The sequence below is a fragment of the Nomascus leucogenys genome, chromosome 8 (genome assembly GCF_006542625.1).
Source record: "Nomascus leucogenys isolate Asia chromosome 8, Asia_NLE_v1, whole genome shotgun sequence".
NCBI lineage: Eukaryota > Metazoa > Chordata > Mammalia > Primates > Hylobatidae > Nomascus > Nomascus leucogenys.
In genome coordinates, this window is record NC_044388.1 from 22369498 (window position 1) to 22390155 (window position 20658).

Consider the following 20658-nt stretch of genomic DNA (forward strand, 5'->3'; position numbering starts at 1 on the left):
AAGAATGAGTAAGACCTAGTATTTGATAGCACAACAGGGGTGCTGTGGTCAATAATTTTATTGTACATTTTAAAACAATGAAAAGAGTATTATGGGATTGTTTGTAACACAAACGATAAATGCTTATTAAGTGGATAGATATTCCATTTTCCATTATTATGCATTACATGCCTGTATCAAAACATGTCATGTACCCCATAAGTATATATACCTGCTATGCACCTATAAAAATTTAAAATAAAAATAAAATTCAAAAAAACCATTGAGGAGAAAGGATATCTGCCTGAACAGGTGTTTAATGCAGCTGAAAGTACCCTGTTCTGGGGGAAAAAAAATGTCACAGAGGACAATTGTTAGTAAGGAAGAGAAGCAAGCACCAGGATTTAGGGCAGGAAAGGATAGGCTAACTCTACTGTTTTGTGCAGATGCAGTCAGGTTTATGGTCAGGACTGCCCCCATCTATAAAGCTGCTAATGCCCAAGCCTTAAAGGGGAAAGATAAACACCAGCTGCCGGTCTTTTGGTTGTACAACATGGAGGCCTGAACAACAAGAGCTTCTTCTATATTAGTTTCATTGATGCTTTGTTCCTGAAGTCGGGAAGTCCCTTGCCAGTAAGGGAATGCCTTTTAATTTTCTTTTGATATTGGACAATGCCCTTGGTCACCCAGAACCCCATGAGTTCAACACTGAAAGTGATGAAATGGTCTCTTTTCCCCCAAGCACAATGTCTCCAAGTCAGCATGTAGATTAAAGGGTATAAGTACCTTTAAGGCTCATTACAGAGGACGCTATATGGAAAGGATTGTTAATACTGTGGAAGAGAACCCCCGATAGAGAGGACATCATACATGTCTAGAAGGATTCAAAATCCTGTTGAAGATACCATTGTTGCTACAGAAAAATCCGTGAAAGTCATCAAGTCCAAAACAATAAATTCCTGCTGGAGAAAACTGTCCAGAGGTTCACAGGATTTATAACAGAGCTGCTGAAAGAAATCATGAAATAGATTGTGAATATGGCAAAAAAAAAAAATAATAATTGGGGGGGGTGAAGGGTCTCAGGTTACGGATTTTGGAGAAAATCAAGAGTTCATGGACACCACACTAGAGTAATTAACAGAAGATAACTTGACAGAGATGAGTGCTTCCAAACCAGTGCCAGACAATGAAGAATATGTAGAAGAAGCAGTGTCCCCAAACAGGAAGAAGGGTTCCTATTATTCAAGACTGCTTATGACTTCTTTTATGACAAAGATCCTCCTATGATACTGGCACTGAAACTAAAGCAAAAAGTGGAAGAAGTACTGGTACTTTATGGAAGCATTTTTAGAGAAGTGAAAAAGCAAAAAAGACAGAAATTGCAATGCATTGCTGTAAAGTTACACTGAGTGTGCCTGCCTCCCCTGCCTTTCCTTCTGCCTCCTCCGTCTCTTCTGCCTCTGCCACCTCTGAGACAGCAAGACCAACCCCTTCTCTCCTTCCTTCTCCTTAGCCTACTCAGCTAGAAGATGATGAGGAGGATGAAGACCTTTGTGATGATCCACTTCCACTTGATAAATAGTAAATACATTTTCTCTTCCTCATGATTTTCTTAATATTTTCTTTTCTTTGTCTTACTTTATTGTAAGAATATCATATATAATACATATAATATACAAAATATGTGTTAATCAACTTTATGTTACCAGTAAAGCATCCATCAGGTCCAAAGTAGGCTATTATTAGTAAACTTTTTGGGGAGTCAAAAGTTACATGCAGATTTTTGACTGCATGCAGGGTCAATGCCCCTAACACCCCTGTTGTTGAAGGGTCAATTATATTTGCAAAAGGAAGCCCAAGAGCCTTATAGCTTTTTGTTTTGTATTAGTCTGTTCTCGTACTGCCATAAAGAAATAACTGAGACTGGGTAATTTAGAAAGAAATGGGCTCATGGTTAATTGGCTCATGGTTCCACAGGCTGTACAGGAAGCATGATGCTGGCATCTTCTCAGCTTCTGTGTAGGTCTCAGGAAACTTACAATCATGGCGGAAGGTGAAGGAGAAGCAGGCCCATCTTAATGGCTGGAGCAGGAGGGTTGGAGGAGGTGATGCACTCTTTTAAACAACCAGATCTCATGAGAACTCAAAAGGGGGGATGGTGTTGAACCATTCATGAGAACTCTGCCCCCGTGATTCAGTCACCTCCCACCAGGCCCCACCTCTAGCACTGGGGGTCATGTTTCAACATTAGATTTGGGTGGGGACACAGATTCAAACCGTTTATTCTGCCCTGGCCCCTCCCAGATCTCATGTCCTTCTCACATTTCAAAATACAATCATCCCTTCCCAATAATCCCCCAAAGTCTTAACTCATTCCAGCATTAACTCAAAAGTCCAAAGTTTCATCTGAACAAGGCAAGTCCCTTCCACCTATAAGCCTGTAAAATCAAAACAAGTTACTTACTTCCAAGTTACAATGGGGATATAGGGATTGAGTAATAATCCCATTTCAAAAGGGAGAAATCAGCCAAAAGAAAGGGACTACAGGGAGCAGTGTCCAGGGGCTGTACAGAGCAGCTGGGCCCTGGACCTGGTCCATGAAACCATTCTTCCTGCCTAGGCCTCAGGTCTGTGATAGGAGGGGCTGTCAGGAAGGTCTCTGAAATACCTTTCAGGCCTTTTCCCCATCATCCTGGCTACTAGCATTTGCCTTTTAGTTATAAAATTTCTGCAGCCTGCTTGAATTCCTCCTCTGAAAATGGGTTTTTCTTTTCTACCACATGGCCAGGCTGCAAATTTTTCCAACTTTTATGCTCTGTTTCCCTGTTAAATATAAGTTCCAGTTTCAGGTCATTTCTCTGCTTGTGCATATGAGCATAGGTTGTTAGAAGCAGCCAGGCTACATCTTGAACACTTTGTTGCTTAGAGATTTCTTCTGCCAGATATCCTAAATCATCACTCTCAAGTTCAAGGTTCCACACGTCCCTAGAGCAGGGACACAGTGCAGCCAGGCTCTTTGCTAAAGCATAGCAAAAGTGACCTCTACTCCAGTTCCCAGTAAGTTCCTCATTTCCATCTGAGACCTCCTAAGCCTGGACTTCATTGTCCATATCACTATCAGTATTTTGGTCACAACAATTTAACAAGTCTCTAGGAAGTTCCAAACTTTCCCTCATCTTCCTGTCTTTTTCTGAGCTCTCCAAACTGTTCCAACTTTTGCCTATTACCAGTTCCAAAGCTGCTTCCACATCTTCAAGCAATGCCCCGCTTCTCAGTATCAGTTTCTGTTTTGTGAGGCTTCAGGAAACTTACAGTCATGGTGGAAGGCAAAGCAGGAGCAGTCATCTTCACATGGCCCGAGCAGGAGAAAGAGAGTTGGGAGGTGCCACACAATTTTAAACAACCAGATCTTTTGAGAACTTACTATATACTACCAAGGGGGGATGGTGCTAAACCATTTATGAGAATGCTACCCCCATGATCTAATTACCTCCCACCAGGACCCACCTCCAGCATTGGGGATTATATTTCAACATGAGATTTGGATGGGGACACAGATCCAAATCATATCAGTTTTCATTTATGTCAGAATGTTTCTCAGGTCCGTTTTACAGAAGTGAAAGGTTCTTTCCTGGGAATTCAGAGACCCATGTTCTGGTGCCCTCTGTACCATGTCTTGCTGTGTGACTTTAGTTTAGTCACTTGACCCCTCTCTGCCTCATTTTCCTTCTTTTAAGTGGCAGTGGATTATGTGATTCCCTGATGGCCCTATGCCTTCTAAATTGCAGTGAACTAAGATCAGTTACATAAACAGCAATTTGGGAATGGCTGGATTACAGTTACTGAAAAAGATTAAAAGATTAAACAAGTCATCCCATACAATGTTACAGGACACATAAATTGTAGCCCATCATCATTAGTTTCAAGGAGGAAAGTTAACACTTTGAAGATGAGACACAGGAAACCTGCATCAGACTCCCAGGCCCCATTTGAAATCCACAGCATCTTTTCTCTTAAAGACTGGATATTGAACCACCATATCTTCTTCTAGGCATTTACTAATTAATTAACTAATAATTAGTGAATTCAAGGGAAGAAAAGAAGTAGCAAGGTCCTCAGTGGCCTCTTTCTCATTTTAATTCCCTCACAAGGGACCTTCATCACTGATAAGGGATGGCAGAGGAAATGACCACAAAGACAACAACTAGGCCAACTCATTCAGAGCAAAAACTTCAAAATAAGCAACTGGTCTCTAGAAACCCCTGTCTCACCACACCTCAACCGTCCCTGTAACCTTCACCGTAATTCTGCTCTAAGATTCCCACATCATATATTCACAGTCATGCAAAGAAAAGAAGGATTCCCACACCAACTTTCACACTAATGGTATTTTTCATACGTGTGGTCAGAATCTCCTGGGAATGCTTGTTGAAAATGCAGTCTCTTTACTTCATTCCCAAAATATTGACCATCTGGGAGTGAGACTCAGAAATTTGCATTGTGGTGAGCACGTTCAGGTTTTGAGAACTCCTCTTTTGAGGGTAGAGCAGAGCAGGCCCTCTTCTGAGTTCATGCTCTTTCCCTAAGCCTCTCTCCTCTCTCCCACAGGGACAGTGTGAGTGACTGCTCAGACTCAGACATGCACCAGCTGTGTGATTGAGTGACAGCCAAATTATCTTTCTAGAGCAGCATAGAACATAGCTTTCACCAGTGACATTTCCCCAGTGCCACAAATGAAGGGGAGGGAAGTTTTGGGGACACTTGCCCTTCCTGGGGTACCTGTTCTGTGATTAAATCCCAACACTGTGCTCTCTTGTCACATCTTCCTCCCTTCTTGCTTTGTAAACCCATAGAGTCTCTGAAAGCATCCCCTTGTATTTAAATAGCAACTCTCCGGGTCATCTCAGCAGTTGTTCTGCTGAAGAGGGGTCAGGAGTAACTCTCAGGCTGTTTTTAACTCTGGCACTTGCATAAATAAACCACTTGGTTATGAGAATTCCCATTATAATTGCTTATTAAAGCTGAGAAGAACTACAATTCAAGTAAAGTCCACAGACAAAATGAATCACCTTTCTCATACAAATACCAGAAGGTTATATATATACACACATGTATGTGTGTATATTAGGTATCCTTAGGTTTAATATAAAGTGATTTGGCCCAGATTATCTCTAAGGCTTTTCCAGCTCTCAAATTCTATGCTCTACACATCCTATACTATATTATAAATATATAAGGGATTGTAAAAGGGAATATATAAATAATTGAATAAAGGTGAACAAATGCATTCTAAGAATGTTTTAACAGTATTTAGAGGTAAACATTCTTGTAAGAATAGGGAATATAAAGCAACTTTAATTAACCCATGTTCTTTTATTATAGGTCACTGTATTCTCACTATAGGTCAGTGCTGTGTCAATAACATATTAACATATTAAAGAAAAAACACAGTCATGCATTTGTGGAATTTGTTTCATGACAAGTTATTATACTAATTACTTATTGGAGATGCAAAAAAAGGATGATAATGTCTGTACCATCATGGAAAGTTATAATAAAACCCAGCCAAGTGAGTGGTATAGATAACAGGTATAAATGAAATTTGAAGAAAGGAGCAGTCTCAGAGGCCTTTGTTATTAGGAAAGGAGGCGGAGCTTGAACTAGGGGCTTGAGGAAATGCAGGATTTGTGTAAGTTAAGCAGAAGGAACAGGGCATTTTAGATGGGCCAACACTAAGCAGACTTTATCGTCAAGGTGTACTTTCAGTGCACATGAAATATATTGTCCTGGCTGAAGGGAAATATTTGCTTCAGGAAACAGTAAAACTTAGGGTTGGAAATACAGGCTGGGCCCAATGATGGAAGCCTTTTAATTCAAGTCTAAAACATTTGGGATTGATTTTTTTTAAGCCAACATTTTCTAAAGCCTAATTCATGCAACACTAGTCATGTTCCTTGGGCAAAGGACTTCATCATCAAATTTTTATAATGCAACTTATTCCCTTTGGAGATTCTCAGTACACATTAGCATGCTAAATATCCTCCATTTTTAACTCAGCATTTCTCAAACTTATTTGGTGATAAAGCCCTTGTCTCAAGTTCTGTCAGTGTCTTAAATACTTCAGGAAACTGTTACAAGCAGTGAGGTCACTAGATAGTTTAGGACTCCCTCGGAGACTCAGTGATTGGTTCTGTCTCCTCTGCCCTCCATGTTCATATACTACTCCCAGCAACAGAATGTGAATGCCTGAAGTATTCGTTTAGGAAGAAGTTGATTGTGAAGATCTGTTTCAGGTTTGACACATATGAGATCACAGTAGGATGCTCAAATGGAAATAGCTAGTAAGTTGTCAAAACAATTATAGAGAAGCTTCAGATAGAGATGAGGCCTACAGATAGAATTGGCTATCATCCAAATAGAAGGGCCACTTGAGTGGATGAGTTCTCTGTAACAATTGTTTCCTTGTAACACCCCATATAATTTACTTATGCCCATCACTTGTTGTCTGTGTTTCTCCTACTAGACTGGAAACTCCTTGAGGGCAAGGGACCTTTGTTTGTTCGTAAGGTTTCCCAAACACCAAGAACAGTGTTTGGCACAAAGCCAGCACTTGATAAATATCTGTTAAGCTGAATTGAATACAGAATGCTGCATATTTATTTGTTCAACAAACGAGCTCTTACTCTCCATCTGACTAGCAGCTGGAGATTCCACAGAAAAACGGGATATGGACCCTCCCCTAAGAAGGCGCCTGGTCAAGTATTGGAGACAGGCGTCTAAGCCACTCATAAGTGTGAGTGCAGCCTAGGTTGTAAGTGCAGGAGTGAGTACGCACTGCCCTAGAACCCTGATCACACAGAGGAGGAGTGGGGAGGTCTGTCTGTGGGAATAGTTGAATCAGACTTCAGGGCAGGAGTTAAGTCAAGAAGGTGGTTTGTCTAAGAGCCAAGGCAAGTGGGCACAGACATTCCAGACAGACAGAAGAGTGTATGCAGGGCAATACAGCCCAGGCCAGCAGCAGCGGTGAGCAACATGGAGTATCACATGGGAAAGACAGGAACAGCAAATGAGGTGGAGATGCAGGCCAGGAACTAATACAATCCCAGAAGCTTTAACATAATATTAAGCAAACAAACTTAGTGTTAGACTGCATGTAAAAGAATTTCGTATGGCAAAAACAAACGTTCTGAAGGTTGTGCTAACAGTACTTATTGATGGATTGAATGTGGCATAGGAGGAGAGAAAGAGATGATTTTTGGCTTCATCTTGGAAGGATGGAGCTGCTATTTACCAAGATGCTGAAGACTGGGGCAAGCCTTGTCTTGAAAGGGAAGATCAGGGGTTTGTTTTTGGACAAGTTAAGTTTGATATGCCTAGTTGACCTCCAAGTCTAAAGTTTAGAGGAGATATCAAGACTGGAATTATTAAATTTGGGAGCTATCATTGCAAAGGTGATCTTTCAAGCTGGGAGACTGAGCTCATCTAAGAGATGACCATAGACATAGAAGAGGGATCCCTGGCCCCTAATGTTTCTATGTCAGCAAGATGCAGAAGAACAAACAGGAGGTTAAGATATGGCAGCCAGAGAGGTGGGAGGAGAACACTGATCATCTGGAAGTCTAGTGAATGAGGTATTTCAAGGAGATACCATTTTTCAGATGTTTGTATTGAAGACCCCAGAATTCCATCACATATAAATCATGATGGATTGGTAAGCATATCGGGGAAACTGATAACTCAGATTTGGGGGAGGGAGGGCACGTAAATTGGGTCCATATCTAGGGAAGCCCATATTGCAGTAAATTTCAGAATTTCAAATTCTGTACTTTCAACCAATAATTCCATTGTTTCAGAGATTATTCTATAAATATGATCAAATATTTAGGGAAAGTCGTATGTGCAAAGGTTTTTGTTGTAATATTGAGGACAACTTAAATGCTTACCAGGAGGGCCCTGGGACACACATTATGATACATCCTTATAATGGAACATTATGCCACTGTATAAAGAATAAAGAATTCAAAAATTATCCAGCTGTAATGGCATGTGCCTGTAGTCCCAGCTACTAGGGAGGCTGAGGCATGAGAATCGCTCGAACCTGGGAGGCAGAGGTTGCAATGAGCCGAGATTGTGCCACTGCACTCCAGCCTAGGAGACAGAGCGAGAATCTGTCTCAAAAAAAAAAAAAAAAAAAAAAAGAATAAAGAGGTATATATATGTGTATGTGTGTGTGTATATATATATATGTGTGTGTGTGTGTATATATATACTTGTGCATGTATGTGTATATGTATTTTTGTATATATGAGTGTATATATATTTGTGTGTATATATACACATATATACATATATATACTTGCCTCCAGACATATATATATGAAAGATCTTACATACATATATAGATATATAGATAGTTGTAAAAACAAGAGAAACCATGTGTGTTATTTGCTAACATTTGCTTTAAAGAGGCAGGGAGAATATGCCGTTTGTGCTGTGTGTGCATCTCTCTGGAAGGATACCTAAGAAGGAATAACAGTGGTTGCCTGAGAAGGGGAGGGAAACAAGGAGGCTGGGAGATGGGGAAAGGAAAGACAGTTCCCTGTATTTCAGTTTATACTTTTAAAATTGTGGAACCATATGACTACATTATCTGTTGAAAATAAAAATCGGAAGAGGCGTCAAAAAGAAGGAGAAACATGGACAGGCTGCAGTCTGCAGTCACGAGGGCCTTGTGTGTTATGGTAATCATGCCAAACTGTGGGAGAGCAGGAAAGCATTGATGTGAAAGTGGCGATCCAAACAAAAATGTTCTAGGTCTAACAGAACTCCTCTGTGCATAATTGTGGTGAAGAAGACCTCTTTATTTCTCAGTGAAATGAAGTGAGGAGGGTCTTGCTAAGCGTATTATTCTTCGTATTATCCCACCCAGGTGAGTCACGTGGTTGTGTGTTTAGAATGGTGGCATGGTAATTAGATTCCACAAAGGGCTGAAAGTTATGCAACTTCATCTCACCTAGATCTACCCAGATGGAAAGTGCTGGCGAAGAAGAAAACCTCCCTCATATAATTCATTCACAAATTGTACTGCTGTGGATTTGGCATTGCAAGGATCTTGTCATCCATCTGGGTTTCAGGCATATATTTTAAGAGACCTGATTTGTCTTTTCCATCTCATGTGGAACGGGATTTAACAGTTCAAAATCCATCTTAAAATAATTTGGCTTTTGTTAATGCCCAGATTGTTTGGGAAGAAGGCCAAGAAAAGGAGGCTACCAACTGGAACTATCTGAAAAGCAATTAGGCATTTCCACATCTCCACAAGGATTAGGATGTAAACACCCACAGGTCGGCCGCACACCCAAACTTCAGACCTCTGGAGTTGTCAGGCAGAGCATATAGTTTACAAAGGCTGTACATTTAAACAGGTACTATATATAAATTATACATATTCTTATAAAATTACCAGATATCCATGTTTTGTTCTCTAAGTAGTGTGATATCATACCGTAAGTCATGTACAGACCATGTTATGTTAAGGTACTTTTAATACTGTTGATATATCTACCTCTTGAATGAGGTCCCAAACACACCTGTGTTATGTGGTATTCCATCTTTCAGGAAATATTCCACTACACCTAATTTGGGGAATTTGAAATACATTAAAAATATAAATATATATTTTGTCACCATTTAAAAGATTTTAGCTTTTGCTTTTAATTTCTGTTTTTTAATCTACACACAAAAATTTTTATACTGGTTGTGTTTGTGAGAAAAGAGGTTTTTGGGACAGCAAAGTAAATTTTCAGTTGAAAAACTAATCTTTAAGTGTATCCGTTTAAGATCAATATGTCTCCTTATGAAGAATTTTTAAAACTATATTTGCTTCTAAAATTTTAGCCATGTGCTACATGCTATATTTTATTTTCATATCATTTAGATTGGTAGAGAAAATCCCAACCAGAATGTTTGAAAGGTCGTCTGCTTTACATTTGGCAAGAACAAATGGCATTCATTTCATTGAAAAAGGAGATGATGCCATGTTTCTGACTTGGCCCTCACTTCCTTGCAAAGCAAAAGCCTCTTTTTGATATCTTTTTATTGTATATATCCTATTTTTATTTTTAGGGCTGTTGGGTTTTCATCTAAGTTTGTTATCTCTGATGGGAAGCAGAAAACTTGATAGAAGTGGAAATTTCTCTTCACTATATCCCAGTATAGTTGTATGCAGTTGTGCTAAATGTTCTGGGGTTAATTTAATTATGCCATCTTGAAAATTTTGCACCCATTTATTAATTTTTATAAAACCTGACATTTTATCAGCATTATAATTCATTTTTTGTCATTAAGCTTTTAAGCGCTTCAGGAAAAAAGCTATTTAAAATATTTAAATTATAAAGTATTTTGAAATAATAATTGGAAAATTATGTGTAATCAACACGTACACATATTAAAAATCCTAGCTGTTTAGATTTTAGAGATAACACAACAGAAGCAATAAATTTCTAAAATCTGTTTCTTTATATAAAAATTCAATAATGTAATTTTGTGTGGCCATTCCAATTTTTAAAATTTAACATTATAGCTATAAAGCAAAGGTTACATGATTTGGGCAGTCCTCACCATGAATTAATGGCTTCATTCTGTTCTTTGTTCACACAGCCTATATCTTCCATTCCCTTTCGACCAGAACTGAATTAAACTCTCATTGACATCACCTAAGGATTTTCCATGTGTCCTTTCTCTGCTGCTTGATGACCTACTATTTATACCCTTAGTTCTCAAGTTCATTATCACAAAGAAATTTCGGCAGGTTTCCTTGTGGTTAACATTCCAGAAGAAAAATAACCCACTGCTTTTCCCTAGGAACAGAAACTTGGGGTCATGGAGTCAAAGCAACCTAAGGGTTGGTTCTTTGGAACAGAGCAACTGAGGCTCAAAGACAATCATTTTGTTGAAAGAGCAGCCACACCAGGCCAGCCAGGTCTGTGTATGAGACACTGATGATTTGCTGATCTCTGAACATAATTTACCCCTAAGTATTAATCGGTATTACTGCATGTTTTATTGGATTCATGTAATATGCTCACAGCCTTCAAACTTTGATGTCTTTAAACACACTGCGTGTTCTGACTGTGAAATATATAGCACATAGCAATTGTGTCACACTTCCAAAGGACTGTTTACCTACTTAGTGTTGGTTTTCAAATGAGGTTTTTTCCATTTCTTTGGCTAGAATTAACTGTTACCTCTTGTCTTACTTGGGTGGCAACATGGTTGTAGAATCAAGGAATCCTAGTTCTTTCCCCTCTGTCTTTAATAGCTGCCCCAAAATGTTACGTTTCACCTTTAAAGAAAACATGGATGAAGCCATACTTTATTTGAGACTTTTATAGTGCCATTTAGTTTAAATTAGACTGGTATATGGGACATTGGCTAATAGAAAAAATACAATTATTTTGTTAAACAATTAACTTCAAGATAATGTGAACAACTATACTTGGCTCTAAAATATACAAATTTAGGATGCAAATGTGTTGGTATAGTATTTGGAAGATATTGGAAACATACAGGGAATGGAACTTGTTTTTGAAAGAAAAAAAAAATCCTACTTCTTATTCTGTCAGTATTATTGGCCTGGTTTCTATTTCTGAACCTGAAGATTGTTTTCACAGTGGGAATTCTTGTCACTATCCCTAAGCAGCGGCGGCAGCAGCAACCTTGACACCATCCTGAGTCTGCCTTCCTGTTTATTCTCCCCAGTGTCTGCCTGGTGGCTTTCCATAGGTCCAGCAGGCAATGCTCTGGCCACATAAGCTAAGAGCCACACTCTGTAAGAATATTAGGACTCTTTTGGCTTAAATCCACAATTTAAAAATTTCTAAATATGACCTTCTAAATATGCAGATGATCATCACAACAGAAATTTTCTCAGGATCAATAAAATTCCAATTATTGTTATTAAGTATGTAGGTTTTTCTTACCTATAATTCATCAATGAAAAACACTTGTCTCTTTCTCTCTTCCTTCCTCCCTTCCTTCCTTCCCTCCCTCCCTTCCTTTCTTCTTTCTTCATTCCCTCCTTCCTTCTTTTTTTTAGGATAGACAGTCTTATAGTTCTTAGATTTTCTGAAATACCCCTCTAATAATGACCCACTGATACTTACTGAACATGGACTTTGCATCTCTCAGTCCCATCTCCCCATCTTCCTAACCGGATTTTCTTCAGGATGATCCCAAGTCCTCTTGCATGGAAATCTGAAAATGTCTGTGGCTGGGCCCACCACAGACCTCCTGAATCAGAACCTCCAGGGAGACACAGGAGCCTGCACTTTAAACACACACCTCCAGTGATTCTGTTACTCGTTGAGGTTTGAGATGCACTCTGTAGCCTCCACATGACTTCTCTGTACTGCCTGTCCCCACCATTCTCTGACAAGTTCCCCCAGACCCTCCTCACATGCTCTTTAAATTATCTGGATTACTGTAACAGTCTCCACTTTTGCCTGTTCAACTGCAGTCACAGGTTCACACAGCTGCTTGCCCACCCACAGCTCTTCCCAACACTGGGTCATGCTCCATTCGCATCCCCATAGTGGGAGTCCCACATCTCTTCTCTTCCTGTAATTAAAGTGCAAGGAGTTTTAAAACAAAACCAACTTGACTTCTTGGGGGAGTGGAGAGGGAGTGTGACTTAGTCTCAAGCTTTTTACTTCTTACCTGATTTTTGCCAGCTACTTTAAAATTCACTCTATCTAGTCTTTAGACAGAAGAGTATGACTTACAGAAGGAGAAGAGATGCTACTCTTCAGCTTTTTAGTAAGAGAAGGACTTTTTCGTTGGGCTAATGTTTCTTTGCTGAAAACAATTTGAAAAATGAGGTGGTTACTTAACTTCTAACCCAGAGAAGTTCTTTATACACCACTGTTGTTGTAAAGAACTCTGAAGACTTCCTGTGACATGCTAGGAGTAGATTTCCTAGTAATTTAGTTCCAAGAGAATAATGCAATTTGCATCTTAGATATCTTAATGGATTTCTTTTGTGTTGTATAGACAGACTGATCCAGTTCAAATGTATAATCTCATTCTCTCTCTCTCGCTCGCTTCCCTTATAACTGGTACCTATGCAATAGCCCTTACAATGTTCTGCCCACAGAATAATTATTTTACACATATCAGACAAACCAAGATTAAAATCCTTCTTCACCACTTCCTTAGGAAAGTGCTGTAGCCTCTGTCTGCATTTCTTATATAGTGTATGTGAAGTGCCTGCAAGTTGCCTTGTGATTCCCTTGGTTGTGTTATCTTTCATCCTTGCCCTGGCCCTCACATGTCACAGGGAGACAGTGAAAGGTCAAGGTGAGAACCCTTTTCTTAAAAAAATAAAATCAGTATATGCTTCAAATTAGTTGATTAGCAAAATCCACTCTGGTGGATTTTGTCATTTCTGGTGGGTCAGTCATTTCTAAGTTAATAACACAGAAATGTTTAAACAACCAGCCTGACCAACATGGTGAAACCCCATCTGTACTAAAAATACAAAAATTAGCCACGTGTGGTGGCGTGTGCCTGTAATCCCAGCTACTTGGGAGGCTGAGGCAGGAGAATTGCTTGAACCCAGGAGGCAGAGGTTGCAGTGAGCTGTGATCACACCACTGCACCCTCACCTGGGCAACAGAGTGAGACTCTGTCTCAAAAAAAAAAAAAAAAAAACAAAGACATGTTTAAAAGAAACGTGTTATGCAGCAAATCAAATAATTAAATACATGACAATGGGATTAATAGTCTCAGTCACTTTTTTGGATTCTGAGTTTTTTATTTTTAACTTAGTATTTCCAGTGTTCAATTTGTCACCTTTTTGCCTGTTTTTTCAAAGAGCTTCACTAATAAAACATTTTACACGGCCCTGTGAACTTTTATTGGGCTAGAGGTATTTTAAGAGGAGTAAGATAAGGGAGAATGGTCTTATCTTTTTTTTAATAGACTTGTAAAATATGAGCTTTTTAGATAGCAGCCATGTATGCAGCTACACTTGTTTCTTTAAATGTTTCCCCATTTCTTCCTTATCTATATCATTTTTTATCCTTTCAACTCTGTTTCATCTTCAAGTCCCCAATCCTTCTCAAGGCAGCCTGTTCTATAACAGCCTCTGGCCCTAGGCTCATACTTTCCGAAGTTTCTGAAAGCTGTTTTCTTAAGACCTAGAGTAGCTGTTTGTCTAAGCTCAGCATTCCCTTCTTCTGCTGTTCCATACTTACATTATGTGCGTTGGAATTAAGCCCAGTATACCAGTTCCTGTCATTGCCTCATTACCTTACAGGTGATCAAATATTCAGCAGGGCACCATAAACAGTCTGCCCCTAGCAGAATGAGGCTTCCATGCAGATACCTTGATGTTAGAAAAATCCCCCACTATTATTGTTACACCTTGTGCCAGTTTTGAAATGCCATAAAAAACATTGCGAAGAGTCCACATCCAGTCAAGCAATTGTAATATGTGGCCCTGCGTTAGTTGACATCACTTCCATTTTTCCTCCCAGTTTCTTTTCCTGTTCATCTTGCAGTCCATGGAGTCATATTTCTTGTTTGTAGAGAGCTGCCCCCTCCCTCCCACTCTTGTGTCTCTTCCCTTTCCTGCAATTCCAGTCATAGATTCCATTCTGCAAGCCTCAGTGATAATTATGAGAATATGGTACCTCCTGACTGCCAGAAACATAATGAGTATTAATTATTCCTGTTTGGAAATCCAGAACTCTTGCTGAAGTCCAATATTAAAACTTAGAAAAGCCAAGCACATCAGTCTTATCATTAGGACCCCAGTGGGTGGATCTGAGTCATGCAGCACACTCCAGGGAGTCTCCCGGATGTGAAGAGTGGGGGAAGTGTGTGTGTGGCATTGGGGTGGAGGGGGCTTATTCAGTTAACCAAGTTGACATGTTCTCAGGTACCATCATCAGCAAAAGAGAAGTTGGAGAAAAGGGGAGTGGTCCATGGGTTAGTTCCCTGGAGAGTGGAATGAATCTTACTAGTTACTGTTCTTTCCCAAAACCAGTGAGGCTCCCATACCTTATTAGCATAACAAGGAGTAGGACCACAGCTCCTGGTTAGGTAGGAAAAAGAAACACAGAAGTAAAAAGACTGAATTGGCCATTTATTGTGTTTATCATATGTGCGTCAGCTTTTGCTTGATATTTAAAGACACTAAGGAATAAAGTTGTTGTCAATCACCATATAAAGAGTTGCTTCGAAATGGTGTTGCATAGAAAGGGAATTAGAAATTGGAATGCCCAACTGAAGAGTAAAAGTGTGCAAAAGAATGTACAAAATGTCTTGTAAAATTTACAACAGTTCTAAATTATATGTAATAGCAAAAGTTTTTAAACAATGCAATGTCCTTCAGTAGGGGACTGGTTAAATAAATGCTAGTTCATCTACACATTGGAGTCTCTGTAGCTGTCACAGAAAAGAGTGAGGAAGAGCTCTATACACTGACATGGAGTGAACTCCACTATGCAATTGTGTGAGAAAAAGAGAAAACAACCAACATGCAGGACACTGTACATAGTATGCTACTTTCGTGTAAGAAAGGAAGATTATGAATAATATGTACACATTTGGTTATATTTGCAAAGAGAAACAATGCAATAAAAAACTAGTAAGAACATATAAGGAGAAGAAGGATCAAGGTAGAGAAGACCATAAAGGAGGCAAGACTTATCTGAATTCACCTCGATATGTAGTTTAATTTTGGAATTATGTAACATTTTGATATAATCCGTAAAACAAATTACATCCAAAAAAAGCACTCCCCTCCACCACACACATGTAAAATGAGAAAAAAGAAACACATGACCTAATTGTACATTGTCAGTAACATAACCACAGAGAGAAAAGAATTATTCCGGCTGACCCTAGAACATCATATTTTTCACTGAACATTCTCAATTACATATACTCTTAAGGACAAAAATATGCTAAGAATGTTTAAATTGGATTCAGCAGTCTATTAGCAGTTATATTGGTGTGATTAGGAATTAAGATTTTTCCACTTAATGGAAAAAAAGCATAAAATTTTTAAATCTATATGAAAACCCTGTAAACTAAATTTGAATTAGAGGATCTACAGATCTTGCAGAAATTATTTTGAACAGCAGTAGGGAATATTTATTTGTTATATGAATTCTGGTGTAGAATTATAGCATAAATGCAGAGTTAGAGTTCAGGGTCTTTCTCCACTCCCATCCTTGTACTTTGGGCTTGGTCTCTGACCTCAGACTGACCCTTTCTGTGACAGAAAATACATTACTTTGCGTTCTTTCTATCTCTGGTCTCTGCTGTGTCCTCAGTGGAGCTTAAATCTGCCTTCTGAGAGTCCAAACCCAGATGCTGGCCCCAGCCCTTCTTTCTGCTCCCTTGCAGCCTCCTATCTCTGAAGCTTGCTGAGCTTCCCTTCTCTAAAATAAGAATAACAATGATCATAGGTGCCCTGTTTCCCTTCAGAGCAATGAGGAACAATTGCCGACTTCGAAGATGCCTTCCGCCTTGTTGTTGCCCTAATTTTTCAGTGTTTTGTCCCCATTATTACATTCTTACATGGACACATTTATGAAATTCCACTGGAGGTTGGAATCATTTTAGCTTTACCTAGAAAAAGAAATATTTCCAGTTCATTACCGCAGATTGGATGGGAGGTAATATACTTTGTCTTTTTTATTTCTTTCAGCCATGGAATTCCATGAACACTTGCACAGCATAGGCACCAAGGAAGGTTTGAAGGAAAGAAAACTACAAAAAGCAGTGGAGAGCTTTACCTGGAATATTACCATCTTAAAGGTATCTACAGAGTTGTTTCTGATGCTGGTGATTTTGCAGTCTTTTTCAGCATGCCTGCCTCTCTTAGTATAACATTTCCTGCATGGTACATGGTCAGCCACTGATATTGTAGAATGGATGCAGAAATCACATGAAGAACTCTGCCCTCCTAGAGTCTGTAGGCACAACAGTTTGACATTGCGGATCAGTTGAAGAACAGGGGAACTTCTATGATTGGCACATTGTAAGTTCTGATAGACAAAGGACTTTGTCATTTTATCCTTGAGACATTTTAAAGTTCATAAATGCCAGTTGCTATATGTAGAATAGAAAATATTGATTACAGAGGGATGATTGGGAATTTAAAGATTCTAGTTACTCAAATTTCATTTAACACTTTAAAGTATAATTATAGCTATAATGTTCATATGATCCCAGAAATAAATAGAAAAGAATTATATGGAGCATAATCAAAGGAAATACATAAAAGAATTGCTATTGAAAGAAATATTTCTTGAAGGGAAATGCCATCTCTATGCATATCTATTTTGGCATAACAGTTTTTAAAAATTAACTTTTTTTATTATAAAAATAATATATTTTCATTGTCAAAAATGTCAAAAGAGCAATAATCAAAGGTAAACACAGTCCCATCATCCAGAGACAATTACTGTTGGCCTTTTGCTGTGCATTCTCTCAGGCTGATTTTCTATTTTATATGTAATGTGACATAATTTTAAAAATAATGCTATGTATGTAGCTCGAAACTTTTCTGAGCTTTACCTCAATAGTTCTTCTCAGCGTTATTCGCAGAGCATAAATAATAATAGCACAGAGGTTATTTCATTCCAGGTCTTGGACAATTAATAAATGTAAAATTACTGTCTGGTGTTTGCCTTCCAAACTTTATGCTCAGCTAATTTGTAGGGAAGAAAGGAAGGCTTCCCTTTCACCCTCTGAAGCTGCCTTGAAAACGACCTGACAATTGACAAATTAGCAGGCATAAAAAGGCCTACATATTATATTTATTTAAGGTGCAGAAGCATGGGGAATGGCAGGAGGATGATTACCTAAGAACCCAGTATGGTCTTGATGCTTACAAACCCTTCTTTATAGTGGAGGGACATCGGGGAAATGTGGCCATTTTTGAGGGGTAGTAAATGAATTTTGGGGGAAATGAATGGGCCCAGTGCTCAGAAATGGGATAGTAAATGATTCTCTTTGGGAACTGAAGGGTCTGAGAAGGAAAAATAGTTTGGGAGGAAGTTCTTCTGTGCTGTAGTTGTGGTGTTTAATTTTCAGTCTCTTCTTCTGTAAATTTTAATCTTCTCTGGTTAATGAAATTTCAGAGAGGAGATCAGAGGCATTTGTGCTCCTCCTTGGTGGGTCCAGTTTCTAGTTAGATAAGGGAACTTGAACAGCCTCATCTTTGGGAGATAGAGGACTGAGATATGTGGTGGGGGAGGTCAGAGAAACCGTGAGCCTGCTTCTTTGGTTCCGCATATCAAAGTGTCATCTTTTGGGGTATTGTTTCCTGAGCCCCAACAGGTTCAAGACCATAAAGACATTATCACAGCTGCCTTTTTAAATTTCCTCATTCCCCCTCAAGTTAAAAGCTCCATCCCTGGAGCTGACAATAATTTTCAGATTTGATGTAATAAAAGGTGTCTTCCAAAGCTAGTCACCATTTGCATTTTTCTCACGTTAAACCTTTACTTATTTTTATAATTAAGATCATTTTCTTGACTTCTTCAGACATTTCCCTTTTTACTTATGTACTTTTCTTCTATACTTATTTTGCTTAGAATTTAACCCTGATTGTTTGCAGATCAGTAAACAGCAGACATAAAAATTTACAACGAAAAGGGATTTGGCTTTACAATTTGCTGACTCACTCCTGGTCAGAGGTGGGGGGTACACTACAAATTTCCTGTAAGCTCAGGAAAATATAGCACAGCAGATTAAGCCCTGTGGTAGGAACAAATGCTCACTTTGCTTTAATTTTATTAGAGGCAAATATAGACATAGGGACCAAACTTTGGCCTGTCAAGTACCCTTGCTACTCATGTGTGGTCCGGGAACCAGCAACCTGGGCCTCAGGGGGGAACTTGTTAGAAATTCAGAATCTCAAGTCCCACCCTAGTCCTGCTGATTCAGAACCTGCATTTTTACAAGATCTCCAGGTGATTCTTAGGCACATTAAAGTTTGAGAAGCACTGGGCTGAGAGCCACCAAAAATGGGAGCCTGATGCACATATTAATGAAAAACAGCTGACATAAAGCAGTGTGCCATATTTTAGAAGTAATTGGACCAAATAGATACACTGAAGAAACCTACTTTCTTTTGAATTGTGTCCAGGAGAGAGAATTAACACCTCAGACTTATGTTCATATGGAAGTAAATGTATAGGATGGGGTAATAGGTCTTTTTTTAATTTCCAGGATAATATTTGCTACAGATGGTGTTTAAGGATGGTAGAACGTAAGTGAGGGATGAGGAAGAATTGGAGAGATCTGTGTGTCATTTCTGTAGAATGGGGGGCTTTTTTCATTCCTGTATGTCACTGGTTTAAACTTTCTTTAGAAGAATGAGTGCTGACAGGGAATCTTGAACGTGAATTTAGGTCTGAGTTGAGCTACCAGTGTTTTCCTGGCGGGAGGGCATGGGATCTGTCGAGTTCCTCCCATCACTTTTTCTTTGTAGTGAGCTAGGAGAGGTGGCAGCGCTCCAGGCAGATGGCCAGCAGTAAACACACAGCAGGAGGCTCCCAGTGGCACAAATGCTTAGGGAGGGTTTCAGATGACCCTGGAAATGCAGAGAAGAGGAAATGAAGGAGGAAGCCAGGAAGACTGCTGAAGGAGCTCTGAAACAGGCCAAGGCTTGAGAATTACCTGGGATGCTTAAACATGCCCTCTCCTAAGCCTCACCCCAGACTTCCCAGACCAGAATCTCCAGGCTTGGAACCCAGGAATCTGCTTATTTAACAAGTTTCTTGGGGGATTCTGAGGCACACTAAAAAAAAAACATTATTGCCCTAGAATCAAAAGCTTTCCTGATGCATCACCATAGTCATTTAAACCATGAGGAAGTAGGGTGGCCAGCCATCCCAGAAGCAAGACATTCAGTGCTAAAACCAGGACAATCTGGGCAAACTGGGACCATTGATCACCCTGAGAGGAGTTCCTGCCACTAAAAATGTCCTTTCCTTGAAGGACATCTGTCCCAGTTTTTATGAATCTTTACTTGCTTAGTTTAGTTTTTTTTTTTTGTTACTTTTGAAGGTTCTTTTAAAATTCAGAAATGAACAAAGAAGAAATAAAGTCATCTATGACTGCCACACCCAGAATTATCTACTATTAACATCTTGGCATACTTACCTCCAGTCATTTTTTTCTTGAATAAAAAAGCATTCATTTGTTGTTATAAATCTATCTTTTTTAAAATAGAAAAATGTTTTTAAATGACCCAAGATTCTCCCTCTGATAAATAACCATTATTAGACATAGGTAACCTTATTCCGGGAACCTTTCTATATGAATATATCTGGATGGATCAGTATATATTTTATTGATTCTAAGTCATACTGTTTTTCACACTTTCAGTATCTTTGAAATTAGCGTATATCTTATAGTCCATGGCATCTTTGCATTATATCCTGGTTAAATTGGCAATGATTTTTCTTTCTTAGTGCTACATAAAATGCTGGCACATCTCACAAGCACTAACGTCTCAGATATTATGAAATAAGTTATGTCAGTAGATATAATTCTTTTTTTTTTCTTTTTTGAGATGGAGTCTCGCTCTGTCACCCAGGCTGGAGTGCAGTGGCACAATCTCAGCTCACGGCAACCTCTGCCTCCTGGGTTCAA

General features: G+C 39.1%; 1 protein-coding gene across 2 annotated transcripts in view; it reads left to right on the top strand.

Annotated features, from left to right (window-relative positions):
* The window catches only part of PLCL2 (phospholipase C like 2), a 198214-nt gene that overhangs the window by 158900 nt on the left and 18656 nt on the right, over positions 1 to 20658 (top strand). For both annotated transcript variants that reach the window (XM_030816872.1, XM_030816873.1), the window contains exon 6: positions 16700 to 16809. In XM_030816872.1, the coding sequence (XP_030672732.1) occupies positions 16700 to 16809 (110 nt within the window). The remainder of the gene's footprint in view (positions 1 to 16699; positions 16810 to 20658) is intronic.